This window comes from Lepisosteus oculatus, chromosome 8, assembly GCF_040954835.1.
Source record: "Lepisosteus oculatus isolate fLepOcu1 chromosome 8, fLepOcu1.hap2, whole genome shotgun sequence".
Taxonomy (NCBI): Eukaryota; Metazoa; Chordata; class Actinopteri; order Semionotiformes; family Lepisosteidae; genus Lepisosteus; species Lepisosteus oculatus.
Genome location: NC_090703.1, coordinates 47,087,882 through 47,113,449, shown reverse-complemented (window position 1 = coordinate 47,113,449; position 25,568 = coordinate 47,087,882). Strand labels below are relative to the sequence as shown.

Here is a 25,568-nt window from a genome sequence, read left to right as displayed (position 1 = left end):
AATAATCCCCATCTCTGAACTGTCACATCATCCAGGTGGGGCTGCACACTGGTGTTGGTGGAGGGGAGTCCCCGTTACCGTTGAGTGGAGTAAAGCGCTTTGAGTGGATAGTCCAGAAAAGCGCTGTACAAGTGTAATTATTATTATTAGGTTGTTACTTCGTGTGGCCTTCTGTTTCGATCAAACGTGTTTCAACACCCAGCCTGTTCTATATTTTTATGATGTGTCAAGAGTCCATGGCAAACAGTTGTCTGCCGGTACATCTAATTGAGCTAATTCCGATACGGAAACAACCCCCCCCCCCCCCCGGGCTGGTGCGCGGGCGCTCAGCTCCAACAAGAGGTTAACGAGACACCGCGAGGAAGACTGCAATTAGTGACGCGGATTCGTCCGCCCCGCGCTCGCGAAGGGACAGGCGTTTGAACGCCTGCCAAGAAAACCGCTTTCCTGGGTGAACATCCGATGTTTGCGCATTCGCTCCTTCATTAGGATGTCGTTCCCTCCCCCCTCAGTACTGTTTTTTTTTTAAATAAAAAACAGATGACTCTCCTCCTTCAGAGACAGCCGAAGTTAAAACGTCGAGAGGCTCTCGTGAGACACGGGCGAGCTGCACCGCGCCAGCGTGGCGGAAAAAACAGACGCGTGTGTCATCGAAACGACGGTTTTAACACCACGAAGCGCTGGTCCGGTGCAATCAGTCTCGTCACTCTGATGTCGGGGCCCTTATCTGTATCAGCAGGGCCGGATTTTGGTGTTCGTAGGCACTTTCACTCCGAAATGTGCATGAAGAGGGGTGAACGTCAATTGAATGACGTCGATTGACGATGCACTTTCGTCTATTCTCATGCTAAAACCACGTGATGGATGGAGCGAGTCGGGCGACCTTCATTTCGGTCCTCCTGGTTTCTGGAACAGCCGCTAGACAGCGTGAGACTGTTGATCTGGAGCACCTGGAGTCGATCGCAGGCGTGCTGTTTCAGCAAGTTTTTCGTTAAGTCACTATTAGTGTTTCCCTCCTTCGAAGGCCCTAAAAAAACTTCATAGGCCCTAATGGGAAAGCCCGCACTGTGTCCTAAAAACATGAACAGCGCCGCGTTAAGGAGTCCTGGATCATCGCGGCTCCAAGCACAGCTCAAGGTGTCTGCAGCCCTAGACCCTGCAGATGGGGTGACCGTGATGAGGCGCATTTCATGCTCTGATTACAGACACATCGGGTGGGTCCTGGGAAGGCTACGAAGTGGACAAGGGGCACTGTCCCACCCTCCAGTTTACCCCTGCGAGGCTGTGCGTGTGGACGCGGTTAGGACGCGGTGTGGGTTTCTGTGAGGTGCTCCGGTTTCCTCCCACATCCTCGGTGAGATTGTCCCCTCTTAGCCGGCCCTTTCCGGTGCTATTTCATGCCCGGGAAGGCAAGAGAGTGTTCCTCCCAGTCCAACTGGCAGCGGGTGCTGGGAGTTAACACGAATATCTCACGTCTGCGGCCTTCCACGTGCTCTGGAAGTCCAGTAATCCCCACAGCTAGTAAATGCGACGCTGCCCTCTTCTGGCCAGTCCAGGTAATGCACCACGGACTCGATTGCTGCTGTCCGGCAAACATCTGGAGACTGACCCTACCCAATCAGTCCAAAGTAATTTAAGATTTTTTCCCCTTGTTTGCGTTACATGATTTGCTTTTTAATGTTACGTTTTTGATTTTTTTCATCGTATGTGATTTGCTATTGGCATATGCAAAGTATGTATTTGACGCTTTTATTAGCAAAGGAACAAGTAATAGGTTTATTCCATGCTGAAAAAAAGAAGAAAGAGAACACAACGTTTCGGCCGTGGAGCCTTCTTCACCTGAAGAAGCAGCAGCCTACGCATGCTGACGCAGCTACCCACCTGAGCTTTTATTAGCAGACCATTCTTGTAATTAAATACAATGAATTGGTTAGCACTGTAATGCGACTATAACAATTCAGTGTTTAGTCTTGTGGGAAATAATGAATTTCCAAATTAGGTGTCTTTAGGCATCGAAAATAGAATACTGATTTCGTGGGTTTCATACGAGTTTAAAAGCATCATGAAGGATCAGACAAGATCTTCGGAACTTAATATTTTAATACCTTTGCAGTTTTAATCTCATGGCGCCTCACTCGATATTACCCTTGGGGCGATGCATTTACTCCAACCTCTGAAACACGTAAGTGCACGTTCTTCTGGTATGTTTTGCACAAGTCCGCTGAATATTTAAAGACAAGGTAAAAGCTCCGTGAAGTTGCCCCCCTTCAGACAGCACAAAGGTTGGAACCCACCTCATTCGTTAGTGCTAAGCTTGTGCCGGTTTGTGTCGTTGAAAGTAGCGTCTGCGCTGCTTTCATTCTCGAGATATAGAGCCTTGTTTCTCCGGTGATCACGTGACCATGCACGGTGACTTTGACCTCCAGTGACCCCGTCTGCCGAGTTCAAGCGCTCTGTTACAGTTTAGCTCGTACCCGTAATATTTTAAAGTCAATCAATATCCATTAACATATGAGCCTCCTTAGATGTGAATAATACCAACACACGACACATGCCAACAAGTTAACCATCTATGACATAAACCTGTGATTGTAATGTATGTAAAATCACCGTTTGTAAGATCTATGGTTTTTATTTTCTCAGGCACGTTTTCCTTTCTTTCCCTACCGTGACACGCTGTTGCCAAACGCGTAACTGTGGGATACCATCGCGACAAGACCTTCGCAGTATGTCATAATAGGGACCCCATGTATTTCGCGGCAGTGTATATCACGACTGGCGCCTTGCTTCCAGGCCACCCTGGCACCGCTGTCGCAACAAAGGTCTCATATCAGGACATAAACCCAGATAGGACGTGTCGCGATATAGATATAGGGTCAGCATATCCTGTCAGGGTATGTCCTATCGCAACATATGCACTCTATGTCGCGACATGGGGCAGGGGAATTTTGTCAGGGTATGTCATATCGCGATATGCGGGCTCCATGTCGCGACATGGGGGTGGGCATTTTTGGCTGGGCGTGTCATATCGCGATATAGGGCCTTTCATGTCGCGACATGGGGCAGGGCATTTTTGCCGGGGTATGTCATATCGCGATATGCGGGCTCCATGTCGCGACATGGGAGGGTGGGCATTTTGGCTGGGCATGTCATATCGCGATATGCGGGATCCATGTCGCGACATGGGGGCGGGGGCGTTTTGTCGGGGTATGTCATATCGCGATATAGGGACTTAATGTCGCAACAGTGGCCATGACTGTGATGCGCCAGTCGCAATGGGTATCGCGATGTGATCGTGATGCGCGCACTCCTATCGTGACGTGCTATCGGAGTCGTGAACACGCTGTGGATGCCATGACGTTCTTTGTCTGCTATTCAGTTTTGACCTCAGTACGACTTCTCTTAGATTGATTAGCAATTGCAAACGAAAGGATGTGTTACTGTATATCCAGCGTGCTCATACAGCACACACGGTTACCCGGGGCTACAGTATTTGGACCAAGAAGAACATCGATCACCTGTGTATCTACATGTTCTCGGAACTTCCGCTGTGGCGCTTTGCCCAATCAGAGTGTCGATTCTCACTCTTCACCCAATCGCGGCCCGACCTGTTCGGGGGTTTAGCCAATCACGGGTCTGAGAGCTGTTCAAGCCAGCAGCGCCAGGTGGATCGGCTTGTTTACTGTCAATGAGAATCTATTATTAAAACGCTTTACTTATTTGCAAAATAACTGCATCAGCTTATTTTTTAACGTCTTTATTGATTCACCATGTCCCGCACTCTTCGAAATACATTTTTTATTTGCAATATAACTGTCTCCGCTGCTTTCTGTGATGAATACATGGTATTTGAACATTTTAATCGTATATTTAAGGTAGGGGAAACACCTTCTGCTTGAATAGAAATGTAAAGTCTATGATCATTATATTATTATGCTCGTGCTTTCAATTTTGTTTTTTATTTTTAAATTATATCGATCTTGAAACTAATACCTAAAAATGTGAATATGAGCTCTCGTGTTGTACGAGCGGTAATTTGGAAACTGGTGTCGCTTCACCAGTGAAAGGAGTACACCAGCAATACATTTTCGAGAACATGGTTAAAAATTAAAAGAAAACACCTAACCCAATGAACTAACATAGTAACGCCTCCCTAAATGTAAGACTGTTTATTCGCGTAAAGGCTGCAAAATCTGGGGTCAACTGATCAAAAGATCACAACTGAAAGGTCTGGTGGTCGTGACTTTGCTGTTAAAAAAACACGGCGCTATATCTCGGAAACGAAAGCAGCACAAATGCTACTTACAGCGACACAAACGTAGCACTAACGAATGAGGTGGGTTTCATCGCTTGTGCTGTCTGTAAGGGGGGCAACTTCACGGAGCTCAAGGTAAAGCCTGCATGGTATTTTAAATACAATATTTCGGACGGATTTTAAATCTTGCGTTTTGCAATAAAATATTGATTTCAGAGTAAGTCGTAAAACTACTGAACAATCTAAAAGCAGGCATACGAAATACTTAGAACTGTTACCGGCCACAAGTGAAAATGAGCTCGTGCAGCTTTTCTTAAAAAACGTGAAACGCACAGTCAGCTATTAAAATGTAGCGGGTTATTAATAGCTGTGGGAGTAGAAGATAACTTCGTTCTATTGCATTTGAATGTAGGTGATCTAAATCTTGGGCAGACTTCAGCTGCACCCCAGGGGTGAGACAAAGCAGGCTGGACGTGCAGGGTGCCGCTTGGCGCTTCTTGACTGGCAGGGCAGCTGCAGAAATTGTTAATCTGAAGACAACGGGCTCAGGAGCTGTGGCGTGACACTCGGCCAGCCCTCCTCCTCTGCGGGATCAAAGCAGGGACCCGGAGACGAGGCGTTGCAGAGCTCGCCCGGTGTTGCTGTCTGCAGCGGTATGCCAGGACATCCTCGTCAGCGGCTGCCCGGGTGAAGGCCGCATCAAGGCTAATCAGCGGCGGTGGAGTTACAATCCCATTCCGGGAGAGTCTGACAGCTGCCAGCGGTGAGTAGGGGCGCTGGCGGCTCCCGCCCGCCGAGATCAAAGGCCTGAAGCCGCTCAGAGCCTCCCGCGGGCCTGCAAGACGCCCCCGACGAGAGCTGCCCCACCACCAGCGCGGCAAATCACAGCCCTTCTTTTTAACTGCTCAAGTCACAGAGCCCTCAAAAACCCCAGGCCTCCCAGGCTCCTCGATATCCTTCATCGATACTTGAATCAGTGCATGCCCAGATATCCCTAATCAATATTTCAGTGCATACCCAGGCATCTCTAATTAATATGTAAATGCATACTCAGACATCCCTAATCAATATTTCACTGTGCACCTGACATCCCTAATCAATATCTTATTGCATACCCAAGGTATTCCTAATCAATCTATAGTGCACAGTCAGACATCCCCAATTAATATTTCATTGCATACCCAGGTATTCGTAATCAATATTTTACCCAAAGTCATATGGAAGCACAAATAAACTTTCCCATCCACAGAGCTAGCCCACTCAGAGAAAACAGATTGAGGGAATCAATATGACATTAATTGGCATTAATAATATAAGAGATTGGTTTGAATAAGACATTAGTTTGGTCCCAAAAGCTTTGAGAGATTACTTACAATACAGGTATTCAACGTACAGCATTTATTTTCCAGCAAATAGGTGTGAATACATTTGAACACTGTGTAGTTTTTATTATAGCTATGCTATGGAAGTATCCAGTAGTCCTTGATCTAAATGTTTACCACAATGATATCCATAAACGTTGAGAAACCTTAATGTAAACCAGCATTTTCTTTGCTAAATCAATGTTCAGGTCATCTAGGTATATAAAACGTGGAAGGCTCTTCTGGGGAGCGCAGATGCAGAAATTCTAAGCCTTGCTGTACACTTGCTTTGGTACAAAAATCAACATAATAGACCTGAGCCCTTCAGCATTGCCATTAAGAACCCATCGAGCTACTCCACCACAGAATCTGTCTATCGGGGTGCAATATCTCCCAAGCAGTCAATCACCCGCACCAGTCCAGGCAGTGCTGCGGCCACTGGGACATTATGCACATACGTCTCTTTGCAGTGCCAGAGCAGACAGGTTTGCAGCACTGTACACTTGGCCCTCTTTAGTAGGCTGGGTTCCACTTCCCTCATTTTGGATTCTAATACTAATCTGACCTCTGGGCTGAAGTCTTTCATGGGCTCAAGACAGCCTGTTTCAGTTTCCCGGAAAGACTCCTCTCCAGGAACGGTGTAAGGAGCGAATGACTTTTTTTTTGTGCGTTCCCGCGGTCCGGGCAGCCGGGAATGTTGCCCCCCAGGTCTTGAGCTCTTTAAGGCTTGAAGCAGGTGGCACAGCCGCTGGACTCGCGCTTGGCGTTGTTGTTGAGGCCCGGCAGGACCAGTCCCGGGTCCGGGTCTGTGCCGGAGCTCTCCTCGTTGGCCAGGATATTCTCCACCAGGCAACGCGCCGCCGCCTCGATGTTGCTGTTCTCCTGGAAGACACAGGAAGCGGAAGTGAGGATACAAAAAAAAACTCCACAGCAGTTTGGTCATTCCACCCTTTATCAGCACCAGGCTCTTCAGTGTCTGGCAATGGGCAATTCTTGCTTGTTACTTCCTTCAGAATGCACACACATAGACAAGCATGTGGAGCTGAACATCTATAAAACAGGCAGAAAGATTTTGCTTTCCACTTCAGGAGAGCTATTTGTACAGAAGCCCAGAGCTTGTATAGAACCTGAAGTGGCACAAACAGCTTTGCAACAGGGGTCTTAACCTAACCCTGTGCAGTCCAGAGCACTGCCCCCACCTGCTCTCTGCAGTCCAGCCTCTGCAGACAGGAAGACAAACTGTAGCTGGTAATTGCATTGCAGTGCAGTAAAACACGGAGCAGGTTATGTGGGAACAGCTGGTTCTGTGTCATTTTGGGGGACGGGCTGTTTGAAGTGGCAGGCAAACTATTCAGCTACGTCACAGACTGTGACTGCGAAATTCCCCAACCCTGTTTCACCATACCCACACACACAACCCCACCAATCGCACTTGCCCTGAGAGCATTTTGCCGATTTAATTAGAGCCTCCCTGTGACTGGGATGAAGGCCAGCGAGTTTATTTACTCCTGCTTGAATAGAGCAGTGGAGTACAATTTTACAATTTGATCTTGGCTGCCATTCACATGCCTGTCCTACATTCTCTTTAATTAATTCAGCAAAAAAAAAAAAGAAACAGTTTCATGGCTGAGCACTGCAGGGGGCTTGGGTTCAATACTGGACCTGGGGTACCGTCTGTATGGAGTTTGTATGTTCTCCCCACATTAGCGTAGGTTTCCTCCCACAGTCCAAACACATGGTGGTAAGTGAATTGGTCCTGGGAAAATCGGCCCTGTGGGAGTGTGTGTGAGCTTGTATCTGTGTGTTCCCTGCGATGGACTAGCGTCCCACCCAGGGTGTGTCCTGCCTTGTTTCCCCCGCAAACCTGAACTGGATGAAACGGTTAGCCCATGCATGGATGGAAGAAACAGTTTTAGAAAACAGCGGTGCACTTTTACTCCGATCTAGCACCCTGCAGCAGTGAACGAAATCTCAGGACATGAAAGAAGGGTGATGAAACACTGATGACCGCTGCAGCGGTCTTGTTAAAGCATGTGCACGGTTTGAGAATACGATGCCTGTGCCTTTTGCATTAAAGTGGTTATTCAGGGTGTGTCCTGCTTCAATCAGCTAAGATTAACACAGCCCCTCATTGAAACCGAGTGGCTTTGAAGTGTCATCTAACAGGCACGCATGACGCTAGGAGCAGATGTCCCACACATGGTGACGCTTTGCATCAGGTCTCATGACCACAAAACGGTTCTCCCCTCCACCTAGTTTTTGGCCACACACCGATCCCATGTGGAACCGGCATTTCTTCTAAAGCCCCGAAGCTCCAGCAATGACCCCTCAGTGCCCAACTCTGGAGGCAACGTGGGGAGGACTGACCAGCTCCACAGACAGGACAGAACCCAGAGGAGGCATCGGCAGAGCTGTCGATCAGCCACTGCAGACGTCCGTCAGGTCTGAGAGAGCCCTATCCCGGCCCTACCCCTGCGGCGCTGTGCCATCAGTGCCCTGGCACACTGGTGACACGACCCAGCCCCGAGCTCGCTTTCTGGGCCGCAGAGCTTAACGTGCACTTTGGGTCACAAGCCGGCTTTTTGAAGCCCCCTGTGTAACTACCTGGGCGAGGAAAGTGCCGTGCCGATGGCTTGATCTGTTGTCTGCTCCACATTTCAACTTAAATGTTATTTTAAAAAACACCTGGAGGAAGGGAGGGGGCAGCCTCTGAATCCCAAAGGAGAAATTCTAAAGCCCTTCTCCGTGGCTGAGCCCCTCAGGAATGCACAGGGAAAATTCCCAGCGTCACGGGAAGGCATGAGGAGAAACCTTCACCAGCCTGGGCTTCTCCTGTACTGTGACCAAAGCAATATACTGTCCGCTAGGGGATATCATTTGTTTTACACCACAAAAAAATCAGTGTAACACAATACAATATTTCAGAACATAAAATAATTCTTTTCAATTTTAAAGGATTCTCCAGTTCTATTTTCATTACACCTTGCACAGAGGCATCTTCCCGATGGGAGTACTGCGTTCTGTCTCTAATTTCAACCCTGGCTTGTTCTATGCATGTGTAAATGCACATGCCTTTCAATTTGCCATTCACTGCCATGCCGATGGGCACAATTGTCATTTTAAACTGTTGCAGCATAGTTTGCAACGCGAGTAAAAAGGCCACTCGTAATGTTTCAATGCAGGTGAGAAGTCATGAAAGATTAATAATTGTATTAGTAATTGATCATCATTAGATATTTCCAAATTTAAACAAACAGCATTTCGGGGTAGCAGCAGCTGACACCCCGCGGATATTGTCATCTTACAGAGATGATGAGAGACTACATGACTACAGCGGCAGTGAATGTAAGGGTAGTGCTATATATTACTAATAGCATTATAGTTTTTAACAACCAGAGGCTAGGACTAGCACAGCAGCTGGAGGGAATCTGTGTCTCAAACTTGAATGTGCCGATTAAAAAAAACGATCCCTTCTGTTGCACATCGAGAGGGTCCCTGGTTCGCTACGAGGGGGATCAGATTCCAGTATGGACAGCCCTCACAGGGCAGAGCACTGACAGAGCCGACCCAGCGGGCTTCTTGGGAACCGACAATGGAACACGGACCAGCAGGGGGCGGCGCGTCTCCAGCTGTGTAGAGGAGGCCATCCCAGCCGCGGGGAAGCTGACGTCCCGGGTTCTTTCCAGAAAGAAAGGTTGACATCCTGGGCTCAGCCAGCTACTAACAGCCTAATGGCCTGGACGGGTGGAACAGCCTAACCTTTGCTATATCCTCGCGGGAAAGGATTAGGGTCGGGGTGCACGTTGGGGTGGCCCCTACCTTGGCGGAGGTCTCGTACCAGCCCACGAACCCGTTGTCCTTGCAGAACGCATCCAGCCTGGGCAGCTGCGGGCTCAGGCCCTCGCGCGATTGGTCCGCCTTGTTGGCCAACAGGACGGCGGGAACGGGCTTGCCGCCGGCCAGGGTCACCTTGGAGTCCAGGTCGCCCTTCCACTTGAGCACCGTGTCGAAGGTGGACACCCTAGTGACGTCGAACACCACGAACGCCCCCACGGCCTCGCGGTAGTACACCCGCGTCATGTTGCCATAGCGCTCCTGACCTGCAGGGGAAGAGAGGCTCAGTGTTGTGCCACGCCCACAGCCACGCCTACCACACCCTCTCCCACGCCCACCCCACTCGCAGGGGCTGGAGCACTGCCTGCTTCTAATCGCCCACTGTCAACTGCACAACAATTTCTTTCTACTGATGAGGAAAGGCAGAGATGTTGAAACAACCTTTTTTTTCTGGAAATAAAAAACTCTTAGGTCAATTCATTTCTGATTCTGCTTCCCAGGAGCTCTGAAGTGATCAGAACAATGCGTCAGCGTTTCCTCATCACCAGTAATCAAGAGAATGAGGCCAAACATACAGTGTGGCCACAGTGCAAAAGACATACAGTCTGTATCAGGGCCAATACAGCCAGGAAACGCTTTCTAATGATCTTCGGAGCTTGGAGCACTCTCTCAAATTCCAGTTCTAAAAGCTTTATTGGTCTGATCAAGGAATCGCTGTTTACAGTAAAAGCGTTATGATTATACACTTAAAACAACCAATGTTACTATTTGAGAGGCTCACAGTCCTCAGGCTGTGGCAGGAGATCACATACTGAGCTGCAGCTCTCTTGATCTTCCTCCCCCAGTAGGAGTGGGAAATGCTCTGATCCTGGCAGGAAAGGGGATTCTGGGAATAGATTAGTTATTTTGGGGGAAGAATGTTTGTCTAATCCTGGAGAACTGGAGCACTCCTTGCAGTCTGCCTCTGCCTGTGGCCCGACTGTGGTCACTGAGCCCATACTTTGTCAGGGTGTTTCTCCTTATTATCTCTCACCCTGGTTAGTCACTCAGCCGGCATGTCATTTTCATTTCAGCGTCCTGTGGCATTCTGAAGTTTGTTGTCTCCGTGTGTGTGTGTGTGTGTGTGTGTGTGTGTGTGTCACAGAGGGCGAATGAATGTCGTTCGACTTGTGCTGTGCTTTCTCTCTCTCTGTGTGTGTTTTAAGGCAGAATCCTCACACGAGACACTGGGAAAAGAAATGGTAGGGAACTGCTGGCACCACACATCCACCTCATGTGATCACAATCCGAGCACAAGACCAGGCTCTTGCAGATTAACCCGAGAGACGCGCTCCTGCTCCGAGTTCTCCGTGGAAGCAGAAGACAAAGAAACAAAGAGAGGGCAGAGGTCGCGAACCAGGCTAAGAAATGTGTAACACCAACAGCACAAGACAAGAATGTGTGTCTTGTGACTATAAAACCAGTCTTCATACTAAAGGCACTGTTAAACACAGCCCAGGCCAGTGCTGCAATAAAGCCACACTGCAAAAGGAATATGCCCTTCTAAGTTTGTAATAAAAATCTGACTATCTATCGTCCTGCCAGTTGAAAATGTAACTCAGGGTACTCAGAGTCTCTGCCCTGTCCAACCCCACCCTCAGTTACTGGGTTTCCAATGTGAGAAGAGCAGGCAGCTCAAAATCTGGATTTAAATCCAGGCTTATTTCTGGTGGAAAGGCACTTTAGTGCAGATCATTACAAACTAGGTTCCGGACCACAGGAGACTACCCTTTCGGTTCTGTTAGTCAGCACTGTAAAATGCAGTCTTAGAATTGAGGCTTTGAGGAAGTTTGAGGAAATCGAGGTCGTGAGTCACCGGATTAAGGCATGCCGTCTCGTGTTGCTGCTGCCTTTGGTTTTGACTCTTTTGATTTTTAGGCACTTTGAGGTGATGATTCGTGAAAGGCGCTGTACAAAAAGCGTGCGTGATTGATGTCAATAGGCAGATTTAGCTCAGCGAATTAGCTTTCTATGCCTTTCAGACTCGTGATAAATGTTATAAACGCAGGACCTTTGATCTGATAAGAAATTACAGGATATCCCGAACTAACACAGAAGGCGATAACACAACCGGATTTACGCACGATTCATCTTGTGCATCGATCTTTTCAAGAACATTTGATCGCGTCGACTGTTAATATACCTAATACTCGAGTAAGACAATCACCGGTGGTCCTGTTGCGAAAGACGACTTTGTTGGCACTATACCCCCAAATTCCACAGAACTGGCTGGCGGGGGTTTATTGGGGAGGGTCTAGGGGAGACAGGATAGTTAACTTTTTTTTTTTGGGTGACGGTAGCTCGCTTCATCCCCAAAAGTAGCAAATAACGCAAGACGACCACCTGAGGTCAAAACGAGGACGTATATCAGCACGCTGGACTGTAATGCCGGAGCGGGGAGGAAACACGAGGTTAAGAAGCAGTAAGAGTCGCCTCACCTGCAATATCCCAGAGCTGGAGTCTGATCACCGTGTGGTCGTCCCAGCTGATGACTTTGAGCGCGAAGTCGACGCCGATGGTGGCCCTGTAGTGCTGGGAGAAAATCTGGTGCACGTAGCGCTTGATGATCGACGTCTTTCCGACCCCGAGGTCTCCGATCACGAGAACCTTGAACAGGAATTCCTTCTGCGGCTGGTCCATGATCGCTCACCCCTGGCACCTCTTCTGCGCGGGTTAACGTGGAGCAATATCGCCCCAGGCCGGTTTGGTTTCGCAGGTGGGCTGGCGTCAGTTTAAATGCATCTCATGAAGTCACCTTCGCAAGTTTCGAGCAACTTTCGCCTGGTTTTAATTCTCCAGGCACAGATAACGGAACGCGGCGCGTATTTCCAATTCCAGCGTATTCGAGAGTAAATGAAAACTATAACACGGCTGATGTTTATTTCTCCTTTACGTCGGAGGTGTTTATCTGATGGATTTTGCCACAGTTCTTACTTTTTTTAGATTCCTTCGGTCTTTATGACATAAAGTTCTTAACAAATATTTTTCTTGCTTCCATAATGGTACCCGATGTAATCTGCGTATCTGTTTCGTTTATTTTGGAAAATTTAAATTTAAATGTTATTAGGGCTGCTCTCTTTTAGGGCTGCTCTCCCACCGGTATCTAAAACTCTCCTCTGCCAACTGCCACTGTCAGAGGCTCAGCTGCTCAATAGCTCTCCAATACGGCCCCACCCAATTTGGTGTTGAAATGCATGGTGGGAGTTGTAGTTTTGTTTCAGAAAGTCAGCACGGGTAAAACGGAAAACGTACTTCAATACCCAGCATCCACCACAAAGGGCGTGCTTACATCTGGGTTTTTTTTACAACCACGTGTTATGTAAACATCTGGACGAGGAGCCAGGATTCGTCAGGTTTATTTAAACTGCTGGACTGAGAAACTTCAGCACTGAATTGAAGATGTTGTTCAGACTGCGCTTTAAAATTGAGATTATCGTTTAGAACTGCAACACATTCACAGTCACTAGTAAATATGCCAATGTAAAAATCTTCTTTTGCAGCAGCCGCACTGACACTGTATTGAACAGACATGACCGAGGTAGATGCATTTTGCTGATTAATATTTCTCATCAACAGGGAGTCAGATGGGAAAGTCACAGGCTGGTACAGGAGATGCCTCTGCTGGAGAAAATTCAGGAAGAACCCCTGTGACCCCTAGAGTTCCTGCTGTACCCCTGTGACTCCCGGTGAACCCCTGGGGCTGCTGTAGTACCCCTGGGACTACCGGTGTAGCCCTTGGGCTGCTGCTGTACCCCTGTGACTCCCGGTGTACCCCTGGGGCTGCTGCAATACCCCTGGGACTACTGGTGTACCCCTGGGGCTGCTGCTGTAGATTCACCCCAGTCCTCCTGCAGAGCCGGGACAAGCATGAGCCCGTTCTCTGGGCTCTGAGCCCCGGCTGCCACACGTCCCAGCTCCTCCCACGCGTGTTCAGTGCAGCTGCAGTCTGGGGGCTGGGACAGCCGCAGCACAGCGGCCCGGATCTGTTCCTGAGCAGCAGGAGGACTGGAATGGGCTCCCATCAGGAGGAGCTCCCGGGACTTGATCAGTGTAGCGCCTTGCAGTCAGGATACCCTCAGTCACTGCTGGGGGGGTCCTGTAGAGACGGGACACTTCTGCCCAGATGTCACGCTTGGACTTCTCATTGATCTTGGTGAAGTGTCGTAGCCCATGGGGTGCCAGATCTCCCCCGACCATCCACAGACTGTGCTGAGCTGCAATGTCTCGGCAGGCTGTGAGCTCCACAGAGGGCAAGCAACATTCTGCCGATTGGGCCCGGCGTCCAGCGTACCCACGACAGGAAGGCGTGAAACTCTTGATAAATGGGGTGAATGGGTTCCTTTCTTTGTTTTTCCTTCTTTATCACCAGGCCTGACATTCAGCAGACGAGATCGCCTCATCCCCAGCACCCACTCAGCTCTCTCTCACTGGCACGGCGACTTAGTGCTTGTAAAAACAGCACCGCGGGGCACTCAGCCCTGAAAGATCAGAGTGCGCGAATCGACAACAAAACATGTTCATGAACAGCCACACATAACTGCATAAAGAGCACGGTGATTTTATGTTGATGCTCAGTATTCTGCAAAGCTGCAGAAACCAAGCAGGTGAAAGGAAGATGAAGGCAGGTCTGAGTGGTGTAAGAGACAGACCCTGCATTGGGGGAACAGGCTTTCCAACGACGTGATGGAGGCCCAGGCTCTGGGCTCCAGACTCACATGGGGAAGCTGCTGATGCACCCTAGATGTACTGTACCATTTCACTCCCATTTACTGTAGTAAAATGCTCAGTTTTTACTACAAAAATACATTGCTTTGGATAGAAACAATGCCTCGATGTATTAGTGATAAGGCTGGCCTTTAAGTGCCAGAGGCATGAGAAGTTGAACATGAGAAAAACTATTAAAATTTACATTTAGACGGATATCAAAATGCCAGCTCCTGTTAGACCCTCACTGATAAGGAAATTGGAGTGCATGCTCACATCTGATTGTCTCTGTATGCTTTGAACTATCAGATTTGAACTAAATTTGCATGTTAATAGAGTTTTAATTAGAATTAATTCCAGTGCTAGGAGGCAACGCTACTCAATGATTGGTGCTCTGTCTCAAATCTGAGCAGGATTTACTTTAATTTATTAAAGTATTAATTTCAATGTTTTTTTAGCCAATTACTTGTAAAGAAATGTCTGTGGTTAACATTAATTTAAACGAAATTAATGTAATTTGGATGAGACTTGGGGTCAATATATTTGCCCAGGATAAAAAAAAACAGGAAATACCGTTTTCAGAAGGTTGGTAACTTTTATCATGATATTTACGGTAACTGCTTTGCGCATGTTGTGTAGGCGTTCCACAGGAAGTGCGTATTCCGCTTCTATTAGGAGTATTATGGCGCTGGTGCTGATGCTGGATGAGTCAGGCTATATGATGCTGTCGCTGCTGCCATTTCATCAGCAATTTTTCCCAAACATCTCTCCATCTTTAAACATGGGAAAACTGGGATAAAATATTCCAGGTACGGGAAGAGAACGCAGTTTGTTTTACATTGTGAAGAATACATCTCTAAATTCTGAAATAGTTTTTTTTTCCCCCAACAAAATAAAGCTAGCTGGCTGGAGGGCGAGCGTATTTTTCCCTTACGAGAGGTCGCTGTAAGAGTAACTGGATTTTTTTTTCCATTAAACATTTCGGGATAAGCTTTTATGCTTTCCTTTGGACTTCCTAATCTGTGTGCATTTTCCGAGAGGACGTCTGTTCTGGACGATGGAATCTGCAGGCTACACACTCTGAGAAGCTTAACCGTGCACGGTAATTATGTGTAATTATTACATCGTCTCTTATTTTAATGCTTTCGTTGCCACCGTTTAAAGTTAAGAGTGTTGTCACAAGGGGCCTTGTATGTAGTTTCACGGTGTATTAAAAATACTCCCCCAGGTTCTTTGTATTTAAATACACGGTATTTTATAACAAAGCTCTATTATTTTATGTGAAGAAAAGTAGGCGGTAGTTCCGTGGTGTTCAGCAGATTTCGTTCTTGACGTTGTGTAACGTGAGCCCCAATACTACCAAAACTAACATGAGTAATATCGTTGGGAAATTATGCAAAGCTTAAAAATCTTGTGTCCACAGACATTTCGTGCTGCCGATATTTGCAAAATGGAGGCTGTTCTGACCTTGGGGCTCTCCGAGACACATTATCTGTGTGTTTGGAGGCTGAAGGAGCTGTGTCCTGCTCGCATGCGGCCACTACAGCGTCCTCTCTCGCATTTCCAGTTCGGTATCAGCGCACAATAGAGCGGAGACACGATCATCTGGGAGCTGAGCAGAGCATTTACACGTCGTGCGAGTGGCGCTCGTCGTTATTTTCGGGCGAGAAACGACGAGCAGCTTAAGCCATTTCCGCGCCACTTAAACTGGAGGCAAAATGAAGCAAACCCCCCCCCAGAACAAAAAGGGAAAAGGGGGTGTATTTAAAATATCCACACAGCTGTGTTTTCGAATGAGCCACGCGAGGCCTCCAGCATCGGGCAGTAGCTCAATTTTCCTTGGGAGTTTCACACACAGTTGCAAGTTTTCCTTCTTGTAAAAAAAAAAAGCGTCTTTCCTGGATTTAATCGCGTAGTATCCTGGCGCCTGACTGTGGGTCTTGATTGGAACCCCCGCCGAAAAAAAATAATGTAAGTGCTATAACAAAACGTGCACAAGCAAACGGGACTGTATTTCATTTACAAGGTTTAGTGAAGAAACCTCTGCGTTGTGTAGCTGATTTTAATTTATTTGTATTTTTCTTCCGTCGTGCTAAAGCAAAAGCGTACACACGATGTCTGGGGCCGTCTAAAAGTGTCAACAGAGCGCCGTAATCAGCACGGAACAGCACTGGAGTCCAGCACTTTGGCAGTACTGCTGTGCAAACAAAGAATCGCCGTGTTTTTGCTCCAGCCGCCCCTCGTTTAAATTCAGAAGCACCTCTCTCTTTGCTTATAAAAAAAAAAGCCGAGGGTAGGGGGCGGAGGTGGGCTCTGTTGACACTTTTACCGGGCAGCTGAGCACTGCGGGTTTGGTTTGCTCTGTGTGACAGGCTGGACAACATGGAGGCTATATGGCTGTATCAGTTCCGGCTGATCGTGATCGGAGACTCCACCGTGGGGAAGTCGTGTCTGATTCGGCGGTTCACCGAGGGACGGTTCGCTCAGGTCTCTGACCCGACGGTTGGCGTGGACTTCTTTTCTCGCCTGGTGGAGATCGAGCCGGGGAAGCGCATCAAGCTACAGATCTGGGATACCGCCGGCCAGGAGCGATTCAGGTACCGGGAGAAGGGGCGTGTTTCTTGCGTGCGTCTCTTCGCCTGCTTTGAGTTTTGTGTATCAAAAAAGTTGCTAAAAAAAGGTGGTCTGTGGTGCTACATACCCCACTTACCAAATTCTTATATGATTTTAAGCCCCCCCCCCCAAAAAAAAGAACTTGTACGTGTTCTTGCGCGTACCCACAAAATAACTCCGGCAAGCCGGCAAAATGCGTTTGGAAGAGTTTTTCCCCTAAAAAGACGCATTTCACGGTCGCGTTTATAAATCCGGCGACTAGATTTTGTCTCCAAAAAATACAGTAGATTACCTCACCCGTATTTCCGCCGGTCCTCAGCGTCAGCTGATGTGGGCAGGAATTCGTAAATGAAAAGCCGGCGTTTGGAGACAGTGGGGTGATTACGCCCCAAGAATAAATCTTGGCGTCTGTGCGCTAATTAGGACAATGACATCAAACAGCGACAGGCAGAGAACCCGGGGGCGTGATGATGACGTCCGCGGTCGTTTTTATAAGAAATAGAAATACCTATTCAACGGTGCATGGTATAATCGTCTGAGTATTTTTTTTCTTTTAAAACACGAGGTTTCGTTTTAAGGAGCAAAAAAAAAAAGTATTGATTCGTTTTCAGCCCGATTATGCCGGCGATGAGTCCAGCCATTTTTAATACCGGAATCAGTCAGCGTAAAAAAATAGTTTTTTTTTCTCAACTTGAGTAACTGTTACAGTGAGATTTAATTAGCCTGTTCTGAAACACCCTCAAATTTCAGGCTGTCACACTTTACCATGAAGAGGTATTTCCATAAAGTAAGGATAAATCACAAAACCATTCCAGTGGCAAACGCGGTGTTGCCTCAGTGACTCCAGTACTCTCTCCCTTCTGTTATTCCGAAGATTACTCCGTTCAGCCTTTGCAGCGGTTACAGCAGTGCAGATGAAGAAGTTATTCCACCAAGGGCAATATTCTTTGTCGAGTCTCCTGCTTCAGTTCGATATTTAGGGTCACAGCCTGACCCTATATTCCAATAGTCAGCCGTGCTTCGAAAATGACACCTCGGGGCGCACAGAGACCGCCCGCAGAGGCAGAAATACGATGTGAAAACTGAGGAATTCTGCAGTTTTGCGGGCTACTTTTCATAGTTCTATTTATCATGGCTACTGTATATCACCCTGCAACTCACCACTGGCAGCCCACTGGAGCTCAGGGGGTGTGAGCCTGGCCAGTACCTGGATGGGAGACCTCCTGGGAAAAACTAAGGCTGCTGCTGGAAGAGGTGTTAGTGGGGCCAGCAGGGGGCGCTCACCCTGCGGTCCATGTGGGTCCTAATGCCCCAGTATAGTGACGGGGACACTACACTGTAAACAGGCGCCGTCCTTCAGTTGAGACTTAAAACCGCGTTCCTGACTCTCTGTGGTCATGAAAAGTCCCAGGGCGTTTCTTGAGAAGAGCAGGGGTGTTTCCCCAGTGTCCTGGCCAAAATTCACCCCAGGTCTTTACCCATCATGGCCTCCTCATAACCCCCATCCCTGAACTGGCTTCATCCCTCTGTTCTCCTCCCCACTGAGAGCTGGTGTGTGGGGAGCGGACTGGTGCATCATCCAGGTGGGGCTGCACACTGGTGGTGGTGGAGGGGATCCCCATGGCCTGTAAAGCGCTCTGAGAGGAGTTTCCGCTGCCCAAGTGTACAGGTTATTATTTATTATATCACCATCCTTACAGCAGGGCGTTACTTAGGCTCCTAAAGCTGTGCGAGCCGCTCGTGTTTCTCCTGCTGTCCTGCTGACCCCAAGCCCCTCTCCCTCCCCCCCCCCCCGCAGGTCCATCACCAGGGCCTACTACCGCAACTCGGTGGGCGGGCTGCTGCTCTTCGACATCACCAACCGGCGCTCCTTCCAGAACGTGCACGAGTGGCTGGAGGAGGCGCGCAGCCACGTGCAGCCGCTGCAGATCGTCTTCGTGCTGGTGGGGCACAAGTGCGACCTGGAGGCCCAGCGGCAGGTGGGCCGGCAGGAGGCGGAGAAGCTGGCGGGGGCCTACGGCATGCGCTACGTGGAGACGTCGGCCCGCGACGCCATCAACGTGGAGAAGGCCTTCACCGAGCTGACGCGCGACATCTTCGAGCTGGTCAAGCGCGGCGACATCACCATCCAGGAGGGCTGGGAGGGGGTGAAGAGTGGCTTCGTGCCCAACGTGGTGCACTCGTCCGAGGAGGTGATGAAGAGCGACCGCCGGTGTCTCTGCTGATCTGCCGAGCCCCTCCCCTCCCCCCCCACTAAGCTGACCTCTCGGGCCCCCCCCTCCCCGCTCTCCCCCTCTTCCTGAGGGGCCGCAGGCCTGCAAGACAAGGCCCGCGTGGCTGACCCACTCTCCCAGTGCCCCCCAGTGTGGTGTTTTCCTTGCTTCAGCCAGACAGGCTGGGGGCTGCTTGCCCTCTCTCTCCCCCCCTCCCCCACCGAGACCCTCTGATGACTCGAAAGCTGCCTCCCTCCCCCGCGCCCACCGCGGAACATCGTTCACCTGCCCGTGCCTGCGCCGCCACACAGACTCCCATCGGCGCGGACCGCTCCCAGTGCCAACCCCGGCCCCCGCGGCCCGGCCTCGCCTCTCTCCCGGTGCGGCAGGCCTCTCGCTCGCCGGGCTTCTGGGAGGCAGAGGCCCGTGACGGAGAGGGTGAGACTCCCAGCGGGACACCTAAGAGGGCCGGGACCCCCCTCCCCCCCCCCTGCCAACGTGTTGGGCCACTTGGATCCCCCCCCCCCCCGGTGAGGGGGGAGAGGGGCCAGGCGTGGTGATCGTGAGCCGATCGAGGGCGCCAGTCTCTCGCCACCCACGCGCACCGGCGCAAACTCAAGACACCAGCCATTACAAAGCACAGGCCGCCCCCCCCCGACAGTGTAAGAACTTGGGAGACCAACCAGGACTTGTGACCACACCCGTCTTGCAGTTTGAGCGGCAGACAGTGCTGGCGGTGAACCGCGCTCACCCGGAGACTGCAGCCAGTTTTTAAAAGAAAATGAAAACCGACGGTCACCATTTGGGGGGAATCTCACCGGGACGCGAAGAGCCGTGCTTGTTCTCCTGCCTCTGCCTCTGCAGCTGTTGAACACTCATTTCTAGGTTGTTGGTTTTTTTTTCTTCTGGGCTTTTAAGTGGGCTTTGAGTTGGTCATCCGCATGGTACACAACCCCAGCGAGCCAGGAGCGCTGGGTGGCAAGGGGGGGGAGCAGTCGGACCCCCCCCGCAGGCCTGAGGTGAGCGCAGAGCAGGGGAGACCCACGGGCGCCGGCCAGAGGCAGCCTGCTCGCGGCACGGCCCGTGATCAGAAGAGAAATGGAAACGCTGAAAACAAACGTTAAAAGAGGCAAAGGGATTGGTCGGGGAGGTGTGGGTCTGTCTCCACCCCCCCCCCCCCCCCCACCGGAATCCACTTGGATTTTTGGGGGTGCTCAGCCGCCCCCCCAGCCCTCAGAAAAGGCCCACTTTACTCTCCATGCTCTGCGTTGACCCCAGGTCTCCACTGTGGACTGAGTGAACCCGACACAACCTGCCCCTGCCCCTGCCCCTGCCCCTGCCCGTGTGTGTGTGTGTGTGTGTGTGTGTGTGTGTGTGTGTGTGTGTGTGTGTGTGTGTGTGTGTGTGTGTGTGTGTGTGAGACAGCTTAATTAACACAGGTTTCCCAGGTTTGACACCCGTTTGTCACCCAAATCCTCTTTTGAACGAGGAGCAGACTGAGGTGTTCACACGTTTCTGATTTCTTTACTCCTGCTTTTGTTTTGTGTCTGTGTTTTTAATGAAGGCTTTTTAAAAAAAAAAAACATTCTCACAGCAGGTGGCAAGAAAGAGAAACCTCAGCCCACTAAACGAGAAAGATCTCGCTGGAAACCCGCCTGAAAGGACTGGAGCGAGACTACTGTTCTCCTTTTTAAAGAACAATGGCATGGAATGTGAACGCAAAAGAACCGTGAAAGAAAAGGCAAATTTCCTTTTCATCCTCGACGCGTGCACGAATGCCCTAAGACCGATTTGCCTTTTCAAGCCACTCGGCCAGAGGCTGTCGGCTTCTGACAGCCCTCATCTCACGGCGAGCCGCTGTTCTGTAAGGCTCACACCCTGTGCTCGTCTCAGGATCCTTTCGAAAACTTTTCAAAACGTTTTTTTTTTTAAGCGCATTACGAAGTACAGAAACGCATTACCCATTTCCTTTCTTTTTGTCATTTGGAAAAACAAATAGTTCTGCTGATTTAGAGAATATTCCCATCTGTTTGGAAATCTAATACCTCCCCCCCCCCCATTTTACGACTAATGTTAGAGGCATTTTCAAAATCTTTTACCCAGAAAAAAGATCCGTAAATGTGTTAAGTGTGCCTGTGGGTATTTCTGTGCCCTGTTCCACTCTACAGCAGACGCGAGACTGCACTCTTATATAAGAATAAAGATGTGCCCCATACCGGTTGCATGTATATCAACTAATAAACTTCAAATCGCCTTCAAATCAGACATTCCCACATCCTGTTTCTCACCGAGGAATTCCATCTGGGAGTGCGTCTGCCACCCAGTATCAGTGCAGTCTCCCTTGGCCATAACTAACCCAGTGCGCCAACAGGCTGGTGCAGCACTTTCCACCCTCTGCCTGCTCTCTAGCTGAGCCCCTTTCTTGAACTAGTCCTTGTGTGTCTGCGGAGCTGCACAGCTGCCTGCAACAAGGTCCTGAGGATGCCTGAGCAAGCAGGACACGACCAACATACCGACAGCCCTCTGTGGCCTGTTCCCACACGACCCGAAGACAAGAACACAGTCCGCAGAAGCGCCAAGAACTGGCGCCGACGGGCTCTGACCCGGCTGGGCCAAGGGGTGGCTGTAATACCCGAGAGCCATCCTTCTGAAGTACAGATCATAACCGTGCAAGACTGATCAGCTTTGGTGGTGGAGGAGGAGAGGGGCAGAGAGAGAGAGGTTAGGGTTCAAATGAAGGCTTGGGCTGGACTGGGGCTGGCAGGAATCTCTCCCAGAGGTCCTCGCCTCCATTTGGGAGGGGGAAGAAGGAGAAGATAGAATCTGCTTTTTTTTTTTTCTCCCCTCTACAGCCTCGGGCTCGGTGCCGGTTAGCAGGGCCCATGCTTTTGCATCACAGAAATAAGGCAAATTCTGGACTAGACTGGACTCAACACCACACAGCTGAGCCAGGAACTGAGAAAAAAGGAGTTTTATATGTTCATACCCCTTCCTTTAGTCTGAGCAGCACTCTTCTCTGCAACAGCTTTCTTAATTTCCCAGTGGCTTCTGTGTACTTTCTCACAGCCTGGCATCGCTGAGCTTTACCTATAAGATGCTGTGCTATACAGGACTGGGCTCCAACTTGGCTTCCTACAGCAACAGCACGGGTCTGAAATAATGTCAATCGAGAACTTCTGCTTCTCTGCTCTCTTTTTCGTTTGCTGTGTCCTAAGCTGTAGGTCCTGAAATGTGAATTTTCAACTCGAGCTGTTCAGTGTATGTAGCGGTCAAGGGTTTGGAAAAAGTACCTGTATCTAGCAAAAGAACTGAAAACTACTAAAAAAAATGTGACTTGTAAACCCTTTTTTCTGGTTAAAACAAAAAAATGTGTCACGTGTTTTAATTCCACGTTTTAATTCCGCCTAGCGTGGTAAGGCTTATTAGATGGGTTGTTATTTGAAGAAACTGTTCATCTTCAAGGCCTGAACTCTCTTACTGAAACCCATACAGGTCTGCAGTGTCAGCTGCTGCTGTAATTGAAAGGGGGCTGAACTAAAAATCATTGTTTAAAGGAAGCTGAAATCTAGGGCACTTATCTTGATTAGTTTTTCACAATGTCCTAGCATAAACAATTAACAAACAACCAATTGACAAATTACAGTTTTCAAGTTGTGGAAAACTAGCATGGCCCACATTATTATCCAGACTAATATGATCGCATACTCCTCAAGGTTTAGCGTTGTAAAGCATTCAAGTACAACCCATACAAGTACAACACAAACACAAACAAGAATCTAACTCTATACAAGAAGTATAATTTCTGTTGAGCCTGATGGTCATGTCGCTAACATTCCAACACCTATTAAACAAGATATATATATAGCAGTTACTCTCTACCCAGAAACAGAAAGGTTTTCTGAACTGCCTAGCCTTTAGAACTCATCGACTTGCATATTCAGCCCGGCCCACGAGTTTGCTTAAGTACCAAACTAAACCACTAGATGGCAGCAAAGAACAAGTCAGTACTACCCACTCGGGGCTTTGTGCACTTTGGGAAATGAACTCCCAGGGCTGTCCAGTCCTGGACTTGGAGGGCTAATGAATTAATTGCTTACATTTATATAGTGCTTTTCTGGACACGCCACTCAAAGCACTTTACAGGTAATGGGGACTCCCCTCCATCACCACCAATGTGCAGCATCAACCTGCAGACTGGCTAGCCTGTCTGCAGATGTTCTAGGTATCTTTAAAGCAGCACTCATAGGTCGTAGTGTTTGCATTGGTCCAATTACACCAGCAATTAAGCAGACTTGATTAAGCAGACTTAAGCAGATTAAGCAGACTCATTCTTGAATTACAAAGAAAACCTGAAACACACACACTGGACTCACCATAATCATGGACCCTGCCCTAGTCTCTACACAGGACAATGTCAATTGAGCAGTTCTTGCTAGAGAAACAAGTTCACCCAGAGGTCCTTAGGTGTGGTTCTGTAGGCAGCTGAGCTGGTTATCTCACAACAGGACAGGGACTGGCCTTGACCAAACCCCAGAACCAAAACCACAGATGGGTGGAGCTGTAGAAATCATTATTATTTATATTCATGTTGCTGGGCCGCACAGTGGCTAGCATTGCTGGGTTCGATTCCTGGAGTGCAATGTGTGTGGGGTTTGTATGTTCTCCCCCCTGTTCACGTGGGTTTCCTCCGGAGGCTCCAGGTTGCTCCCACAGCCCAAACACATCCCGGGAGAGGTTAACTGGCACCTGGAAAATTGGTCATGGTGTGAGCATGTGTGTTTCTTCTGTACGGCCTAGCGTCCTGCCCTGTCCTTGCCAGGACAGACTCCGGCTCTCCTGTGATCGCCCCCCCCGCTGGATAAAGTCGTGAGATGACCGAATGGATTAAAGTTGCTGATTTTCCAATCTTTTAAGTTCCTGTTTCTCAGAGTTCATTCCCGCCCCCCCCCCCTCCAGCCCATCTTAAACTGACCACATTCTGCACAATGGTGTGATGAACAGCCTCTCCAGGCCAAGGGGTTAAATGCAGGCTGGCTGAGAGGGGCTGACTGGTGAAAATATGGCTTCTGGGATACCCTGGGAATTTTTTTTACATTCGGTGCGACCTTAAAAAAAAAACAAGCTGAATGTGCGGCCAAGTGTGATTAAAAACAGGGATATTCTTCCAGCACAGCAATACATCCTGTCACGACAGACGAGCTTCGAACCCACAAAGTGATCCAATTCTTGGACTATTAAGACATGAATCACAGGAGTGTCGAGGGCCGTTCTTCATCTTGTGAAAAACCCTAAATCACAGTGCAATGGAAATGTGGCCAGATTCATTTTCTTGGTGTGGTTTAAACCTAAAATTACAAGAAAAAATGGACAAAAAAAAAACAAATTGCATTGAGCCAGAGGTCAGCAGTAAGTTCCCTCAGGGCGCAGGCTTATACTATAAGCTCTGATTTGCAAAACCGACTGCACTGTGTCATAAACTGACCAATTTTATCTTAAATTGTGGGTCACATGAAAATTATGGACACAAGCTGAACCCTGAGCTCTGCTTTAAAGTGCTACATCCCATGATTTTGTCTTTTGCTGTATTATGGTTTACGTTTCCGTTACAGTTGAAACATGTGTCTATACAGTCCAGTTGTGCTAGAGTCTGGATTTAAAGGCTAGTATCAGGGCTCTATAGACCTGCCCAAAAGACTAATAACTGGCTCACTGCCTTCAGAGGTCAGACAGAGTTTGGCTTACCCAACCAGGACCTCCTCTTCTTCCAGTAGTCCCCCAGACTTTTCAGACAGATTTCTAATCACATCAGCAAGGCACACATCACCCCCATATGTGCACATCACAAGGTGAACAGCTCAGTGGGAGCTGCCTGTTGGCCACCACAGTGACTGACTCAGTGGGCGGAGTCTGTAGGGCACCAAGATGGCCGGCTGAGTGGGCGGAGCCTGCAAGGCACCAAGGTGGCCGGCTGAGTGGGCGGAGCCTGTAGGGCGCCAAGGTGGCCGGCTGAGTGGGCGGAGCCTGTAGCGCGCCAAGGTGGCCGGCTGAGTGGGCGGAGCCTGTAGCTCATCACTTCCTCATTCTCCCTGCAGGGGGACAGGAGCCACTACTGTGTAGCAAAATGTAAGCCATCGGAGGCTCCAATTTAAGCGAGTGGTAATGGTAATTTTTAGTATAACCAAAACCATTTTTTTTATTTTAGACTTCTGAATTAACCACCATGTGAAACCAGGCAAAATTCCAGTGATTGTTCATATTTTGAAACAACCTGCAACCTGGATGACTTTTTCCAGGCTCTACCACAACACAGTCTGAACAGACTACTAATAAATCCTTTAAAAACAACCCTTTGCCGTCGTGCTCTATATCCTGCTGTAAAGGATGTTACATAGGCGTGATGGCATTGCACATTACACACTGCACACTTGACAATCCACACACAGAAATCCCTCCTGCTCTTCCGCTGCCTCTACCTTCATTCCGCAAAACAAGCTCCCCTTTGCCGCTGGCCTTCAGAGGAGCGCCCAGCAGCACTGCGCTTCAGTAACT

At 49.1% G+C, this 25,568-nt stretch overlaps 2 protein-coding genes across 2 annotated transcripts; one reads left to right on the top strand and one right to left on the bottom strand.

Annotated features, from left to right (window-relative positions):
- Window positions 1-4,130: 4,130 nt before the first annotated feature.
- LOC102687563 (ras-related protein Rab-38) lies at window positions 4,131-14,785 on the bottom strand. The gene is made up of 3 exons (XM_006632942.3): window positions 11,928-14,785; window positions 9,436-9,716; window positions 4,131-6,498 (listed from the first exon to the last, which is right to left on the bottom strand). Exons 1-3 carry the CDS (start codon window positions 12,127-12,129, stop codon window positions 6,337-6,339), a joined length of 645 nt encoding a protein of 214 aa, XP_006633005.2. The 5' UTR covers window positions 12,130-14,785; the 3' UTR covers window positions 4,131-6,336.
- A 115-nt stretch (window positions 14,786-14,900) lies between these two features.
- On the top strand, window positions 14,901-22,391 carry rab39bb (RAB39B, member RAS oncogene family b). The gene is made up of 3 exons (XM_006632862.3): window positions 14,901-15,295; window positions 16,566-16,790; window positions 18,605-22,391. Exons 2-3 carry the CDS (start codon window positions 16,576-16,578, stop codon window positions 19,029-19,031), a joined length of 642 nt encoding a protein of 213 aa, XP_006632925.1. The 5' UTR covers window positions 14,901-15,295; window positions 16,566-16,575; the 3' UTR covers window positions 19,032-22,391.
- Window positions 22,392-25,568: the final 3,177 nt, after the last annotated feature.